General features: G+C 51.4%; 1 protein-coding gene and 2 long non-coding RNA genes across 7 annotated transcripts; 1 reads left to right on the forward strand and 2 right to left on the reverse strand.

Annotated features, from left to right (window-relative positions):
• Nucleotides 1-3,215: 3,215 nt before the first annotated feature.
• LOC127927932 (uncharacterized) lies at nucleotides 3,216-11,876 on the reverse strand. Of its 5 annotated transcripts, XR_008129552.1 has the most exons (5): nucleotides 11,278-11,311; nucleotides 10,956-11,115; nucleotides 10,604-10,763; nucleotides 7,973-8,388; nucleotides 3,216-3,367 (listed from the first exon to the last, which is right to left on the reverse strand). It is a non-coding gene; the product is annotated as an uncharacterized LOC127927932 (long non-coding RNA). The 5 variants fall into 5 exon arrangements; XR_008129550.1 differs by lacking the exons at nucleotides 10,956-11,115; nucleotides 11,278-11,311 and adding an exon at nucleotides 11,505-11,876 and having other exon boundaries at nucleotides 10,604-10,767; XR_008129554.1 differs by lacking the exons at nucleotides 10,956-11,115; nucleotides 11,278-11,311 and adding an exon at nucleotides 11,505-11,876 and having other exon boundaries at nucleotides 7,973-8,324; nucleotides 10,604-10,863.
• LOC127927933 (uncharacterized) lies at nucleotides 4,967-6,294 on the reverse strand. The gene is made up of 3 exons (XR_008129556.1): nucleotides 6,246-6,294; nucleotides 5,864-5,927; nucleotides 4,967-5,003 (listed from the first exon to the last, which is right to left on the reverse strand). It is a non-coding gene; the product is annotated as an uncharacterized LOC127927933 (long non-coding RNA).
• Nucleotides 11,877-12,324: 448 nt separating the features above from the next.
• Nucleotides 12,325-13,505, forward strand: LOC127927935 (keratin-associated protein 9-1-like). The gene is made up of 4 exons (XM_052514690.1): nucleotides 12,325-12,496; nucleotides 12,703-12,813; nucleotides 13,070-13,299; nucleotides 13,359-13,505. Exons 1-4 carry the CDS (start codon nucleotides 12,325-12,327, stop codon nucleotides 13,503-13,505), a joined length of 660 nt encoding a protein of 219 aa, XP_052370650.1.
• The last annotated feature ends 2,665 nt before the right edge of the window (nucleotides 13,506-16,170 follow it).

The following is a 16,170-nucleotide window of genomic DNA, read 5'->3' on the forward strand; positions in this document are numbered from 1 at the left end:
ACCTCTAACCACTGGGCTACATGCCTCCTCTACACTCTAGCCACTAGACTACATGCCTCCTCTACCTCTAACCACTGGGCTACATGCCTCCTCTGCGCTCTAACCACTGGGCTACATGCCTCCTCTGCACTCTAACCACTGGGCTACATGCCTCCTCTACACCTCTAACCACTGGGCTACATGCAGATCCCTACACTCTTAACCACTAGGCTACATGCCGTCCTCTACACTCTAACCACTGGGGCTACATGCCACCCTACATCTAACCACTACCTGCCTCCTCTACACTCTAACCACTAGGCCATGCCTCCTCTACACTCTAACTCACTAGGCTACATGCCTGCTCTACCTCTACCACTCTAGCACTCCTCTGCACTCTAACCACTGCACTCCTCTACACTCTAACCACTGGGCTACCTGCCACCTCTACACTCTAACCACTGGTCTACCTGCCACCTCTACACTCTAACCACTAGACCACCTGCCTCCTCTGCACTCTAACCGCTGGGCTGCAGATCCCACTACACTCCAACCATGGGCTACCTGCCGCCCCTCACTCTTAACCACTGGGCCATTGCCCCTGCACTCTAACCGCTGGGCTACGTGCGTCCTCTACCTCTAACCACTGGGCTGCATGCCTCCTCTGCACTCCAACCGCTGGGCTGCCTGCCTCCTCTGCACTCCCAACCACTGGGGCCATGCCTCCCTACACTCACAACCACTGGGCTACAGTGGCCCCTGCACTCTAACCACTGGACTACCTGCCTCCCCTACACTCTAACCACTGGGCTACCTGCCACCTCTGCACTCTAACCACTGGGCTACCTGCCGCCCCTCTGCCCTCTAACCACTGAGCTACCTGCAGCCTCTCACTCTAACCGCTGGGCTACCTGCCTCCTCTGCCTCTAGCCACTGAATCTGCCTACCTCCTCTGCCTCTAACCACTGGGCTACATGCCTCCTCTACACTCTAACCACTAGGCCTGCATGCCTCCTCTACCTCTAACCACTAGACTACATGCCTCCTCTAGACTCAACCACTGGGCTACCTGCCGTCCCTCCATTCTAACCACTAGGCTACCTGCCTCCCTCTAACCACTAGGCTACATGCCTCCTCTACACTCTAACCACCCCTCCATTCTAACCACTGGCTGCCTGCCTCCTGCACTCTAACCACTGGGCTGCATGCCTCCTCTGCACTCTAACCACTGGGCTGCATGCCTCCTCTGCACTCTAACCACTGGGCTACCTGCAGGTCCCTGCACTCTAACCACTAGGCTACATGCTCCTAACCACTCTGTTCCTCACTCCTAGCCACTGGGCTACATGCCTCCTCTACACTCTAGCCACTGGTCTACCTGCCTCCCTGCCTCTGACCACTGGGCTACATGCCTCCTCCATTCTAACCACTGGGCTACCTGCCTCCCCTCTAACCACTAGATACCGACCTCCTCTACCTCTAACCATGGGCTACCTGCACCCCTGCACTCTAACCACTAGGCTGCCATGCAGTCCTGCACTCTAACCACTGGGCTACATGCCTCCTCTACCTCTAACCACTAGGCTGTGCCTCCTCTGCACTCCTAACCACTGGGCTACATGCCTCCTCTACCTCTAACCACTGGGCTACATGCCTCCTCTGCACTCTAACCACTGGGCTACCTGCCTCCCCTACACTCTAACCACTGGGCTACCTACCTCCTCTATGCCTCTAACCACTGGGCTACCTGCCTCCTCTACCTCTAACCACTAGGCTACCTGCCTCCTCTACACTCTAACCACTAGGCTACATGCCTCCTCTACCTCTAACCACTGGGCTACCTACCTCCTCTACACTCTAACCAGCTGGGCTGCATGACTCTAACCACTGAGGCTACATCTCTGCACTCTAACCACTAGTCTACCCTGCTGCCCTCTACACTCTAACCACTGCCTGCTGCCTCCTCCATTCTAACCACTGGGCTACCTGCCTCCCCTCTAACCACTGGGCTACATGACCTCCTCTGCACTCTAACCACTGGGCTACCTGCCACCCCTACCTCTAACCACTGGGCCCTGTCACTCTAACCACTACTGCACTCCCCTGCACTCTAACCACTGGGCTACCTACTCCTCTACACTCTAACCACTAGGCTACCTGCCTCCTCTGCACTCCTAACCACTAGGCTACCTGCCTCCTCTACACTCTAACCACTGGGCCACCTGCCTCCTCTACACTCTCACCCATGCCTCCTCTACACTCTAACCACTGGGCTGCCTGCCTCCTCTACCTCTAACCACTAGGCTATGCTCCTCTGCACTCTCTGCCACTGGGCTACCTGCCTCCTCTGCACTCACCACTGGGCTGCCTGCCCCCTACACTCTAACCACTGGGCTACATGCCTCCTCTGCACTCTAACCACTAGGCTGCCTGCCTCCTCTACACTCTAACCACTAGGCTACATGCCTCCTCTGCACTCTAACCACTGGGCTACCTGCCACCTCTACACTCTAACCACTAGGCTACCTGCCTCCTCTACACTCTAACCACTAGGCTACCTGCCGCCCTACACTCTAACCACTAGGCTACCTGCCTCCCTACACTCTAACCACTAGGCTACATGCCACCTCTACACTCTAACCACTAGGCTACCTGCCACCTCTACACTCTAACCACTAGGCTACCTGCCGCCTCTACACTCTAACCACTCAGGCCACCTGCCACCTCTACACTCTAACCACTAGGCTACCTGCCACCTCTACACTCTAACCACTAGGCTACCTGCCTCCTCTACACTCTAACCACTAGACTACCTGCCTCCTGCACCTAACCACTAGGCTACCTGCCACCTCTACACTCTAACCACTAGGCTACCTGCTTCTCTCTTACACTCTAACCACTAGGCTACCTGCCACCTCTACACTCTAACCACTAGACTACCTGCCACCCCTACACTCTAACCACTAGGCTACCTGCCACCTCTACACTCTAACCACTAGGCTACCTGCCTCCTCTACACTCTAACCACTAGGCTACCTACCTCCTCTACACTCTAACCACTAGGCTACCTGCCTCCTCTACACTCTAACCACTAGGCTACCTGCCACCTCTACACTCTAACCACTAGGCTACCTGCCACCTCTACACTCTAACCACTAGGCTACCTGCCTCCTCTACACTCTAACCACTAGGCTACCTGCCTCCTCTACACTCTAACCACTAGGCTACATGCCTCCTCTACACTCTAACCACTAGGCTACATGCCTCCTCTACACTCTAACCACTAGGCTACATGCCGTCCCTACACTCTAACCACTAGGCTACCTGCCGTCCCTACACTCTAACCACTAGGCTACCTGCCACCTCTACACTCTAACCACTAGGCTACCTGCCTCCTCTACACTCTAACCACTAGGCTACCTGCCTCCTCTACACTCTAACCACTAGGCTACCTGCTACCTCTACACTCTAACCACTAGACTACCTGCCTCCTCTACACTCTAACCACTAGGCTACCTGCCACCTCTACACTCTAACCACTAGGCTACCTGCCACCTCTACACTCTAACCACTAGGCTACCTGCCTCCTCTACACTCTAACCACTAGGCTACCTGCCACCTCTACACTCTAACCACTAGGCTACCTGCCACCTCCACCTCTACACTCTAACCACTAGGCTACCTGCCACCTCTACACTCTAACCACTAGGCTACCTGCCTCCTCTACACTCTAACCACTAGGCTACCTGCCTCCTCTACACTCTAACCACTAGGCTACCTGCCACCTCTACACTCTAACCACTAGGCTACCTGCCACCTCTACACTCTAACCACTAGGCTACCTGCCTCCTCTACACTCTAACCACTAGGCTACCTGCCACCTCTACACTCTAACCACTAGGCTACCTGCCACCTCTACACTCTAACCACTAGGCTACCTGCCTCCTCTACACTCTAACCACTAGGCTACCTGCCGTCCTCTACACTCTAACCACTAGGCTACATGCCGCCTCTACACTCTAACCACTAGGCTACATGCCACCCCTACACTCTAACCACTAGGCTACCTGCCTCCTCTACACTCTAACCACTAGGCTACCTGCCGCCTCTACACTCTCAACCACTAGGCTACCTGCCTCCTCTACACTCTAACCACTAGGCTACCTGCCGCCCTCTACACTCTAACCACTAGGCTACCTGCCGCCCTACACTCTAACCACTAGGCTACCTGCCTCCTCTACACTCTAACCACTAGGCTACCTGCCTCCTCTACACTCTAACCACTAGGCTACCTGCCACCTCTACACTCTAACCACTAGGCTACATGACACCCCTACACTCTAACCACTAGGCTACCTGCCGCCCTACATTCTAACCACTAGGCTACCTGCCTCCTACACTCTAACCACTAGGCTACCGACCTCCTCTACACTCTAACCACTAGGCTACCTGCCACCCCTACACTCTAACCACTAGGCTACATGCCGCCCTACACTCTAACCACTAGGCTACATGCCTCCCTACACTCTAACCACTAGGCTACCTACCTCCTCTACACTCTAACCACTAGGCTACCTGCCTCCTCTACACTCTAACCACTAGGCTACCTGCCTCCTCTACACTCTAACCACTAGGCTACCTGCCTCCTCTACACTCTAACCACTAGGCTACCTGCCTCCTCTACACTCTAACCACTAGGCTACCTGCCTCCTCTACACTCTAACCACTAGGCTACCTGCCACCTCTACACTCTAACCACTAGGCTACCTGCCACCTCTACACTCTAACCACTAGGCTACCCTGCCACCTCTACACTCTAACCACTAGGCTACATGCCTCCTCTACACTCTAACCACTAGGCTACATGCCTCCTCTACACTCTAACCACTAGGCTACCTGCCTCCTCTACACTCTAACCACTAGGCTACCTGCCTCCTCTACACTCTAACCACTAGGCTACCTGCCTCCTCTACACTCTAACCACTAGGCTACCTGCAACCTCTACGCTCTAACCACTAGGCTACCTGCCTCCTCTACACTCTAACTACTAGGCTACCTGCCCTCCTCTACACTCTAACACTCAGGCTACCTGCCTCCTACACTCTAACCACTAGGCTACCTGCCTCCCTCTACACTCTAACCACTAGGCTACCTGCAACCTCTATGCTCTAACCACCAGGCTACCTGCAACCTCTACACTCTAACCACTAGGCTACCTGCCTCCTCTACACTCTAACCACTAGGCTACCTGCCTCCTCTACACTCTAACCACTAGGCTACCTGCCTCCTCTACACTCTAACCACTAGGCTACCTGCCTCCTCTACACTCTAACCACTAGGCTACCTGCCTCTACACTCTAACCACTAGGCTACCTGCAACCTCTACACTCTAAACCACTAGGCTACCTGCAACCTCTACACTCTAACCACTAGGCTACCTGCCTCCTACACTCTAACCACTAGGCTACCTGCCACCTCTACACTCCAACCACTAGGCTACCTGCCTCCTCTACACTCTAACCACTAGGCTACCTGCCTCCTCTACACTCTAACCACTAGGCTACCTGCCTCCTCTACACTCTAACCACTAGGCTACCTGCCACCTCTACACTCTAACCACTAGGCTACCTGCCACCTCTACACTCTAACCACTAGGCTACCTGCCTCCTCTACACTCTAACCACTAGGCTACCTGCCTCCTCTACACTCTAACCACTAGGCTACCTGCCTCCTCTACACTCTAACCACTAGGCTACCTGCAACCTCTACACTCTAACCACTAGGCCACCTGCCACCTCTACACTCTAACCACTAGGCTACCTGCCTCCTCTACACTCTAACCACTAGGCTACCTGCCTCCTCTACACTCTAACCACTAGGCTACCTGCCTCCTCTACACTCTAACCACTAGGCTACCTGCAACCTCTACACTCTAACCACTAGGCTACCTGCCTCCTCTACACTCTAACCACTAGGCTACCTGCCACCCTCTACACTCTAACCACTAGGCTACCTGCCTCCTCTACACTCTAACCACTAGGCTACCTGCCTCCTCTACACTCTAACCACTAGGCTACCTGCCTCCTCTACACCCTAACCACTAGGCTACCTGCCTCTACACTCTAACCACTAGGCTACCTGCAACCTCTACACTCTAACCACTAGGCTACCTGCCTCCTCTACACTCTAACCACTAGGCTACCTGCCTCCTCTACACTCTAACCACTAGGCTACCTGCCTCCTCTACACTCTAACCACTAGGCTACCTGCAACCTCTACGCTCTAACCACTAGGCTACCTGCCTCCTCTACACTCTAACTACTAGGCTACCTGCCTCCTCTACACTCTAACCACTAGGCTACCTGCCTCCTCTACACTCTAACCACTAGGCTACCTACCTCCTCTACACTCTAACCACTAGGCTACCTGCCTCTACACTCTAACCACTAGGCTACCTGCCACCTCTACACTCTAACCACTAGGCTACCTGCCTCCTCTACACTCTAACCACTAGGCTACCTGCCTCCTCTACACTCTAACCACTAGGCTACCTGCCTCCTACACTCTAACCACTAGACTACCTGCCACCTCTACACTCTAACCACTAGGCTACCTGCAACCTCTACACTCTAACCACTAGGCTACCTGCCTCCTCTACACTCTAACCACTAGGCTACCTGCCTCCTCTACACTCTAACCACTAGGCTACCTGCCTCCCTCTACACTCTAACCACTAGGCTACCTGCCTCCTCTACACTCTAACCACTAGGCTACCTGCCTCCTCTACACTCTAACCACTAGACTACCTGCCTCCTCTACACTCTAACCACTAGGCTACCTGCCTCCTCTACACTCTAACCACTAGGCTACCTGCCTCCTCTACACTCTAACCACTAGACTACCTGCCACCTCTACACTCTAACCACTAGGCTACCTGCCACCTCTACACTCTAACCACTAGACTACATGCCTCCTCTACACTCTAACCACTAGGCTACTCTGCCACCTCTACACTCTAACCACTAGACTACCTGCCACCTCTACACTCTAACCACTAGGCTACTCTGCCACCTCTACACTCTAACCACTAGGCTACATGCCTCCTCTACACTCTAACCACTAGACTACCTGCCACCTCTACACTCTAACCACTAGGCTACCTGCCTCCTCTACACTCTAACCACTAGGCTACCTACCTCCTTACACTCTAACCACTAGGCTACCTGCCTCCTCTACACTCTAACCACTAGACTACCTGCCACCTCTACACTCTAACCACTCAGGCTACCTGCCACCTCTACACTCTAACCACTAGGCTACCTACCTCTACACTCTAACCACTAGGCTACCTGCCACCTCTACACTCTAACCACTAGGCTACCTGCCTCCTCTACACTCTAACCACTAGACTACCTGCCACCTCTACACTCTAACCACTAGGCTACCTGCCTCTCCTCTACACTCTAACCACTAGGCTACCTGCCACCTCTACACTCTAACCACTAGGCTACCTGCCTCCTCTACACTCTAACCACTAGGCTACCTGCCACCTCTACACTCTAACCACTAGGCTACCTGCCTCCTCTACACTCTAACCACTAGGCTACCTGCCACCTCTACACTCTAACCACTAGGCTACCTGCCTCCTCTACACTCTAACCACTAGGCTACCTGCCACCTCTACACTCTAACCACTAGGCTACCTGCCACCTCTACACTCTAACCACTAGGCTACCTGCCGCCTCTACACTCTAACCACTAGGCTACCCTGCCACCTCTACACTCTAACCACTAGGCTACCCCACCTCTACACTCTAACCACTAGGCTACTCTGCCGCCTCTACACTCTAACCACTAGGCTACTCTGCCACCTCTACACTCTAACCACTAGGCTACCCTGCCACCTCTACACTCTAACCACTAGGCTACCTGCCACCTCTACACTCTAACCACTAGGCTACCTGCCGCCTCTACACTCTAACCACTAGGCTACCTGCCACCTCTACACTCTAACCACTAGGCTACCTGCCACCTCTACACTCTAACCACTAGGCTACCTGCCACCTCTACACTCTAACCACTAGGCTACCTGCCACCTCTACACTCTAACCACTAGGCTACCTGCCACCTCTACACTCTAACCACTAGGCTACCTGCCACCTCTACACTCTAACCACTAGGCTACCTGCCACCTCTACACTCTAACCACTAGGCTACCTGCCACCTCTACACTCTAACCACCAGGCTACCTGCCACCTCTACACTCTAACCACTAGGCTACCTGCCTCCTCTACACTCTAACCACTAGGCTACCTGCCGCCTCTACACTCTAACCACTAGGCTACCTGCCACCTCTACACTCTAACCACTAGGCTACCTGCCACCTCTACACTCTAACCACTAGGCTACCTGCCACCCCTACACTCTAACCACTAGGCTACCTACCTCCCTACACTCTAACCACTAGGCTACCTGCCACCTCTACACTCTAACCACTAGGCTACCTACCTCCTCTACACTCTAACCACTAGGCTACCTGCCACCTGCCTCTCTACACTCTAACCACTAGGCTACTAACCCTGCCACCCTCTACACTCTAACCACTAGGGCTACACTCTAACCACTAGGCTACCTGCCACCTCTACACTCTAACCACTAGGCTACCTACCTCCTCTACACTCTAACCACTAGGCTACCTACCTCCCTCTACACTCTAACCACTAGGCTACCTGCCTCCTCTACACTCTAACCACTAGGCTACCTGCCTCCTCTACACTCTAATCACTAGGCTACCTGCCTCCTCTACACTCTAACCACTAGGCTACCTGCCTCCTCTACACTCTAACCACTAGGCTACCTGCCTCCTCTACACTCTAACCACTAGGCTACCTACCTCCTCTACACTCTAACCACTAGACTACCTACCTCCTCTACACTCTAACCACTAGACTACCTACCTCCTCTACACTCTAACCACTAGACTACCTACCTCCTCTACACTCTAACCACTAGACTACCTGCCTCCTCTACACTCTAACCACTAGACTACCTGCCACCTCTACACTCTAACCACTAGGCTACCTGCCTCCTCTACACTCTAACCACTAGGCTACCTGCCTCCTCTACACTCTAACCACTAGGCTACCTGCCACCTCTACACTCTAACCACTAGGCTACCTGCCACCTCTACACTCTAACCACTAGGCTACCTGCCTCCTCTACACTCTAACCACTAGGCTACCTACCTCCTCTACACTCTAACCACTAGGCTACCTGCCCCCTACACTCTAACCACTAGACTACCTGCCTCCTCTACACTCTAACCACTAGGCTACCTGCCACCTCTACACTCTAACCACTAGGCTACCTGCCTCCTCTACACTCTAACCACTAGGCTACCTGCCACCTCTACACTCTAACCACTAGGCTACCTGCCTCCTCTACACTCTAACCACTAGGCTACCCTACCTCCTCTACACTCTAACCACTAGGCTACCTGCCTCCCTCTACACTCTAACCACTAGGCTACCTGCCTCCTCTACACTCTAACCACTAGGCTACCTGCCACCTCTACACTCTAACCACTAGGCTACCTGCCTCCTCTACACTCTAACCACTAGGCTACCCTACCTCCTCTACACTCTAACCACTAGGCTACCTGCCTCCTCTACACTCTAACCACTAGGCTACCTGCCACCTCTACACTCTAACCACTAGGCTACCTGCCTCCTCTACACTCTAACCACTAGGCTACCCTACCTCCTCTACACTCTAACCACTAGGCTACCTGCCTCCCTCTACACTCTAACCACTAGGCTACCTGCCTCCTCTACACTCTAACCACTAGACTACCCTTCCTCCTCTACACTCTAACCACTAGGCTACCTGCCACCTCTACACTCTAACCACTAGGCTACTCTGCCGCCTCTACACTCTAACCACTAGGCTACTCTGCCACTCTACACTCTAACCACTAGGCTACCCTGCCACCTCTACACTCTAACCACTAGGCTACCCTGCCACCTCTACACTCTAACCACTAGGCTACCTGCCACCTCTACACTCTAACCACTAGGCTACCTGCCACCTCTACACTCTAACCACTAGGCTACGCTGCCGCTCTACACTCTAACCACTAGGCTACCTACCTCCTCTACACTCTAACCACTAGGCTACCTGCCACCTCTACACTCTAACCACTAGGCTACCTGCCACCCTCTACACTCTAACCACTAGGCTACCTGCCTCCTCTACACTCTAACCACTAGGCTACCTGCCTTCTACACTCTAACCACTAGGCTACCTGCCACCTCTACACTCTAACCACTAGGCTACCTGCCACCTCTACACTCTAACCACTAGGCTACGCTGCCGCCTCTACACTCTAACCACTAGGCTACCTACCTCCTCTACACTCTAACCACTAGGCTACCTGCCACCTCTACACTCTAACCACTAGGCTACCTGCCACCTCTACACTCTAACCACTAGGCTACCTACCTCTCCTCTACACTCTAACCACTAGGCTACCTGCCACCCCTACACTCTAACCACTAGGCTACCTGCCTCCTCTACACTCTAACCACTAGGCTACCTGCCTTCTACACTCTAACCACTAGGCTACCTACCTCCTCTACACTCTAACCACTAGGCTACCTGCCACCTCTACACTCTAACCACTAGGCTACCTGCCACCTCTACACTCTAACCACTAGGCTACCTACCTCCTCTACACTCTAACCACTAGGCTACCTACCTCCTCTACACTCTAACCACTAGGCTACCTGCCTCCTCTACACTCTAACCACTAGGCTACCTGCCTCCTCTACACTCTAATCACTAGGCTACCTGCCTCCTCTACACTCTAACCACTAGGCTACCTGCCTCCTCTACACTCTAACCACTAGGCTACCTGCCTCCTCTACACTCTAACCACTAGGATACCTACCTCCTCTACACTCTAACCACTAGACTACCTACCTCCTCTACACTCTAACCACTAGACTACCTGCCACCTCTACACTCTAACCACTAGACTACCTACCTCCTCTACACTCTAACCACTAGACTACCTGCCTCCTCTACACTCTAACCACTAGACTACCTGCCACCTCTACACTCTAACCACTAGGCTACCTGCCTCCTCTACACTCTAACCACTAGGCTACCTGCCTCCTCTACACTCTAACCACTAGGCTACCTGCCTCCTCTCTACACTCTAACCACTAGGCTACCTGCCACCTCTACACTCTAACCACTAGGCTACCTGCCTCCTCTACACTCTAACCACTAGGCTACCTACCTCCTCTACACTCTAACCACTAGGCTACCTGCCCCCTACACTCTAACCACTAGACTACCTGCCTCCTCTACACTCTAACCACTAGGCTACCTGCCACCTCTACACTCTAACCACTAGGCTACCTGCCTCCTCTACACTCTAACCACTAGGCTACCTGCCACCTCTACACTCTAACCACTAGGCTACCTGCCTCCTCTACACTCTAACCACTAGGCTACCCTACCTCCTCTACACTCTAACCACTAGGCTACCTGCCTCCTCTACACTCTAACCACTAGGCTACCTGCCTCCTCTACACTCTAACCACTAGGCTACCTGCCACCTCTACACTCTAACCACTAGGCTACCTGCCTCCTCTACACTCTAACCACTAGGCTACCCTACCTCCTCTACACTCTAACCACTAGGCTACCTGCCTCCTCTACACTCTAACCACTAGGCTACCTGCCACCTCTACACTCTAACCACTAGGCTACCTGCCTCCTCTACACTCTAACCACTAGGCTACCCTACCTCCTCTACACTCTAACCACTAGGCTACCTGCCTCCTCTACACTCTAACCACTAGGCTACCTGCCTCCTCTACACTCTAACCACTAGACTACCCTTCCTCCTCTACACTCTAACCACTAGGCTACCTGCCACCTCTACACTCTAACCACTAGGCTACCTGCCACCTCTACACTCTAACCACTAGGCTACCTGCCACCTCTACACTCTAACCACTAGGCTACCCTAGAAGTGTATTGGGGAATTATATGAATCAAGCGTTGAACTGCATCTATTCTGCCAACAATATCTCACTGTACGTCATGGGATGTAGAGTTAAATAAAAACCTTTTTTCAAAGAGTCTGTATAAAGTTGGTTTTGCAGCATAAACTGGGAATATTTTACATTTTTGACTGGTCTTATGATTGTCTTGTTTATTTAATTTCTGCAAAGTAGTTAAAACGCAGTCAGTTCCACTTCGTCTAATGTTTAAGTCATGCTGCTTTTTCTGTGTGATGTTGATCACCATGCTCTACTCAGCTTCCCATTGGGTATGAGTGTGAGGGCTCAGCTTCCCATTGGGTATGAGTGTGAGGGCCCTGCCTGCGTGTCTGAGTGTGAGGGCCCTGCCTGCGTGTCTGAGTGTGAGGGCCCTGCCTGCGTGTATGAGCGTGAGGGCCCTGCCTGCCTGTCTGAGTGTGAGGGCCCTGCCTGCGTGTCTGAGTGTGAGGGCCCTGCCTGCCTGCGTGTCTGAGTGTGAGGGCCCTGCCTGCCTGCGTGTCTGAGTGTGAGGGCCCTGCCTGCGTGTCTGAGTGTGAGGGCCCTGCCTGCGTGTATGAGCGTGAGGGCCCTGCCTGCCTGTCTGAGTGTGAGGGCACAGCTTCCCATTGGGTATGAGTGTGAGGGCCCTGCCTGCCTGTCTGAGTGTGAGGGCACAGCTTCCCATTGGGTCTGAGTGTGAGGGCACAGCTTCCCATCGGGTATGAGAGTGAGGGCCCTGCCTGCGTGTCTGAGTGTGAGGGCCCTGCCTGCGTGTATGAGCGTGAGGGCCCTGCCTGCCTGTGTGTCTGTGTGTGAGGGCCCTGCCTGCGTGTCTGAGTGTGAGGGCCCTGCCTGCGTGTATGAGCGTGAGGGCCCTGCCTGCCTGTGTGTCTGTGTGTGAGGGCCCTGCCTGCGTGTCTGAGTGTGAGGGCCCTGCCTGCGTGTCTGAGTGTGAGGGCCCTGCCTGCGTGTCTGTGTGTGAGGGCCCTGCCTGTGTGTCTGAGTGTGAGGGCCCTGCCTGTGTGTCTGTGTGTGAGGGCCGTGTCTGTGTGTGAGGGCCCTGCCTGCGTGTCTGAGTGTGAGGGCCCTGCCTGCGTGTCTGAGTGTGAGGGCCCTGCCTGCGTGTCTGAGTGTGAGGGCCCTGCCTGCGTGTCTGAGTGTGAGGGCCCTGCCTGCGTGTCTGAGTGTGAGGGCCCTGCCTGCGTGTCTGAGTGTGAGGGCCCTGCCTGCGTGTCTGAGTGTGAGGGCCCTGCCTGCGTGTCTGAGTGTGAGGGCCCTGCCTGCGTGTCTGTGTGTGAGGGCCCTGCCTGCGTGTCTGTGTGTGAGGGCCCTGCCTGCGTGTCTGAGTGTGAGGGCCCTGCCTGCGTGTCTGAGTGTGAGGGCCCTGCCTGCGTGTCTGAGTGTGAGGGCCCTGCCTGCGTGTCTGTGTACAGAACCCTGCTGCATGCCCTCCAACCTGCATGTCTGTACTAACCAACTCTTCTTCTTTCTCCTATACGCTCCTCTCCTCTTCTTCTTCCAAGGCTGCCAAGCAGATCAAAGATAGGTAGGTATACTCGTCCCTTGTCTAGTCTGTGGACATGTCTGTTATCGGCTGCAGTGAGAAGCCTTGCTTCGTGCATGGTTGAGATAGATAGATAGTTTAGCAGATGTGTTTGTGTTCTTTTCATCACTAGTCTGACGTCAGTGAACTGATAGTGACATGTACTTGACCTGAACTACCGTTCAAAAGTTTGGGGTCACTGAGAAATGTCCTTGTTTTTATACATTTCTTAAATAATAGCACATTTTTTTGTCCATTAAATAACATTAAATTGATCAGAGATACACTGTAGACATCGTATATGTTGTAAATGACTGTTGTAGCTGGAAACGGCAGATTAAAAAAAAAGAAAAACATTGAATGGAATATGTGATCAGCTGACAAGGGAAACCAGGAAGTAGGTAAAGGTCAACGTTGAATGCTGCTGGGGAAAATGAGTCAAGAAAATGTTAGCTAATCCAAGTTTATCATTGTGAAAGAATAATTGATCGTTAGAAAATCCTTTTGCAATTATGTTAGCACAGCTGAAAACTGTTGTTCCGATTAATTAAGAAATAAGACTGTCCTTCTTTAGTCTAGTTGAGTATCTGGCACATCAGCATTTGTGTGTTCGATTACAGACTCAAAATGGCAAGAAACAAAGACCTTTCTTCTGAAACTCGTCAATCTGTTCTTGTTCTGAGAAATGAAGGGTATTCCATGTGAGAAATTGCCAAGAAACTGAAGATCTCATACAACGCTGTGTACTACTCCCTTCACAGAACAGTGCAAACTGGCTCTAACCAGAATAGAAAGAGGAGTGGGAGGCCCCGGTGCACAACTGAACAAGAGGACAAGTACATTAGAGTGTCTAGTTTGAGAAACAGACGCCTCACAAGTCCTCAACTGGCAGCTTCATTAAATAGTACCTGCAAAACACCAGTCTCAACGTCAACAGTGAAGAGGCGACTGGAACACAGGAGTGATGGTCGCTGGTAATGGGCCTCTGTACTCCTATGTAGATATTCCATAAAAAATCTGCCGTTTCCAGCTACAACAGTCATTTACAACATTAACAATGTCTACACTGTAGATTTGATGTTATTTTAATGGGCAAAAAATGTTTTCTTTCAAAAACAAGGACAAAAAAAATGTCAGTTTAAAAAATAAAATAAAAAACATTTCTAGGTGACCCCAAACCTTTGAATGGTAGTGTTGTGTGGTTACATGTTATGTGTGGTTACGTGTTTACTTGTTTACATGTTATGTGTGGTTACGTGTTTACATGGTTACATGTCATGTGTGGTTACGTGTTTACATGGTTACATGTTATGTGTGGTTACGTGTTTACATGGTTACATGTTATGTGTGGTTACGTGTTTACGTGTTTACATGGTTACGTGTTTACATGGTTACATGTTATGTGTGGTTACGTGTTTACATGGTTACATGTTATGTGTGGTTACGTGTTTACATGGTTACATGTTATGTGTGGTTACGTGTTTACGTGTTTACATGGTTACGTGTTTACATGGTTACATGTTATGTGTGGTTACGTGTTTACATGGTTACATGTTATGTGTGGTTACGTGTTTACATGGTTACATGTTATGTGTGGTTACGTGTTTACGTGTTTACATGGTTACGTGTTTACATGGTTACATGTTATGTGTGGTTACGTGTTTACATGGTTACGTGTCATGTGTGGTTACGTGTTTACATGGTTACGTGTTTACATGGTTACGTGTCATGTGTGGTTACGTGTTTACATGGTTACGTGTTTACATGGTTACGTGTCATGTGTGGTTACGTGTTTACATGGTTACGTGTTTACATGGTTACGTGTTTACATGGTTACATGTCATGTGTGGTTACGTGTTTACATGGTTACATGTCATGTGTGGTTACGTGTTTACATGGTTACATGTCATGTGTGGTTACGTGTTTACATGGTTACATGTTATGTGTGGTTACGTGTTTACATGGTTACATGTTATGTGTGGTTACGTGTTTACGTGTTTACATGGTTACGTGTTTACATGGTTACATGTTATGTGGTTACGTGTTTACATGGTTACATGGTTACGTGTTTACATGGTTACATGTCATGTGTGGTTACGTGTTTACATGGTTACATGGTTACGTGTTTACATGGTTACATGTCATGTGTGGTTACGTGTTTACGTGTTTACATGGTTACATGGTTACGTGTTTACATGGTTACATGTTATGTGTGGTTACGTGTTTACATGGTTACATGGTTACGTGTTTACATGGTTACATGTCATGTGTGGTTACGTGTTTACGTGTTTACATGGTTACATGGTTACGTGTTTACATGGTTACATGTCATGTGTGGTTACGTGTTTACATGGTTACATGTTATGTGTGGTTACGTGTTTACATGGTTACATGTTATGTGTGGTTACGTGTTTACGTGTTTACATGGTTACGTGTTTACATGGTTACATGTTATGTGTGGTTACGTGTTTACATGGTTACATGTTATGTGTGGTTACGTGTTTACATGGTTACATGTTGTGTGGTTACGTGTTTACGTGTTTACATGGTTACGTGTTTACATGGTTACATGTTATGTGTGGTTACGTGTTTACA

The sequence above is a fragment of the Oncorhynchus keta genome, unplaced genomic scaffold (assembly GCF_023373465.1).
Source record: "Oncorhynchus keta strain PuntledgeMale-10-30-2019 unplaced genomic scaffold, Oket_V2 Un_scaffold_19483_pilon_pilon, whole genome shotgun sequence".
Lineage (NCBI taxonomy): Eukaryota > Metazoa > Chordata > Actinopteri > Salmoniformes > Salmonidae > Oncorhynchus > Oncorhynchus keta.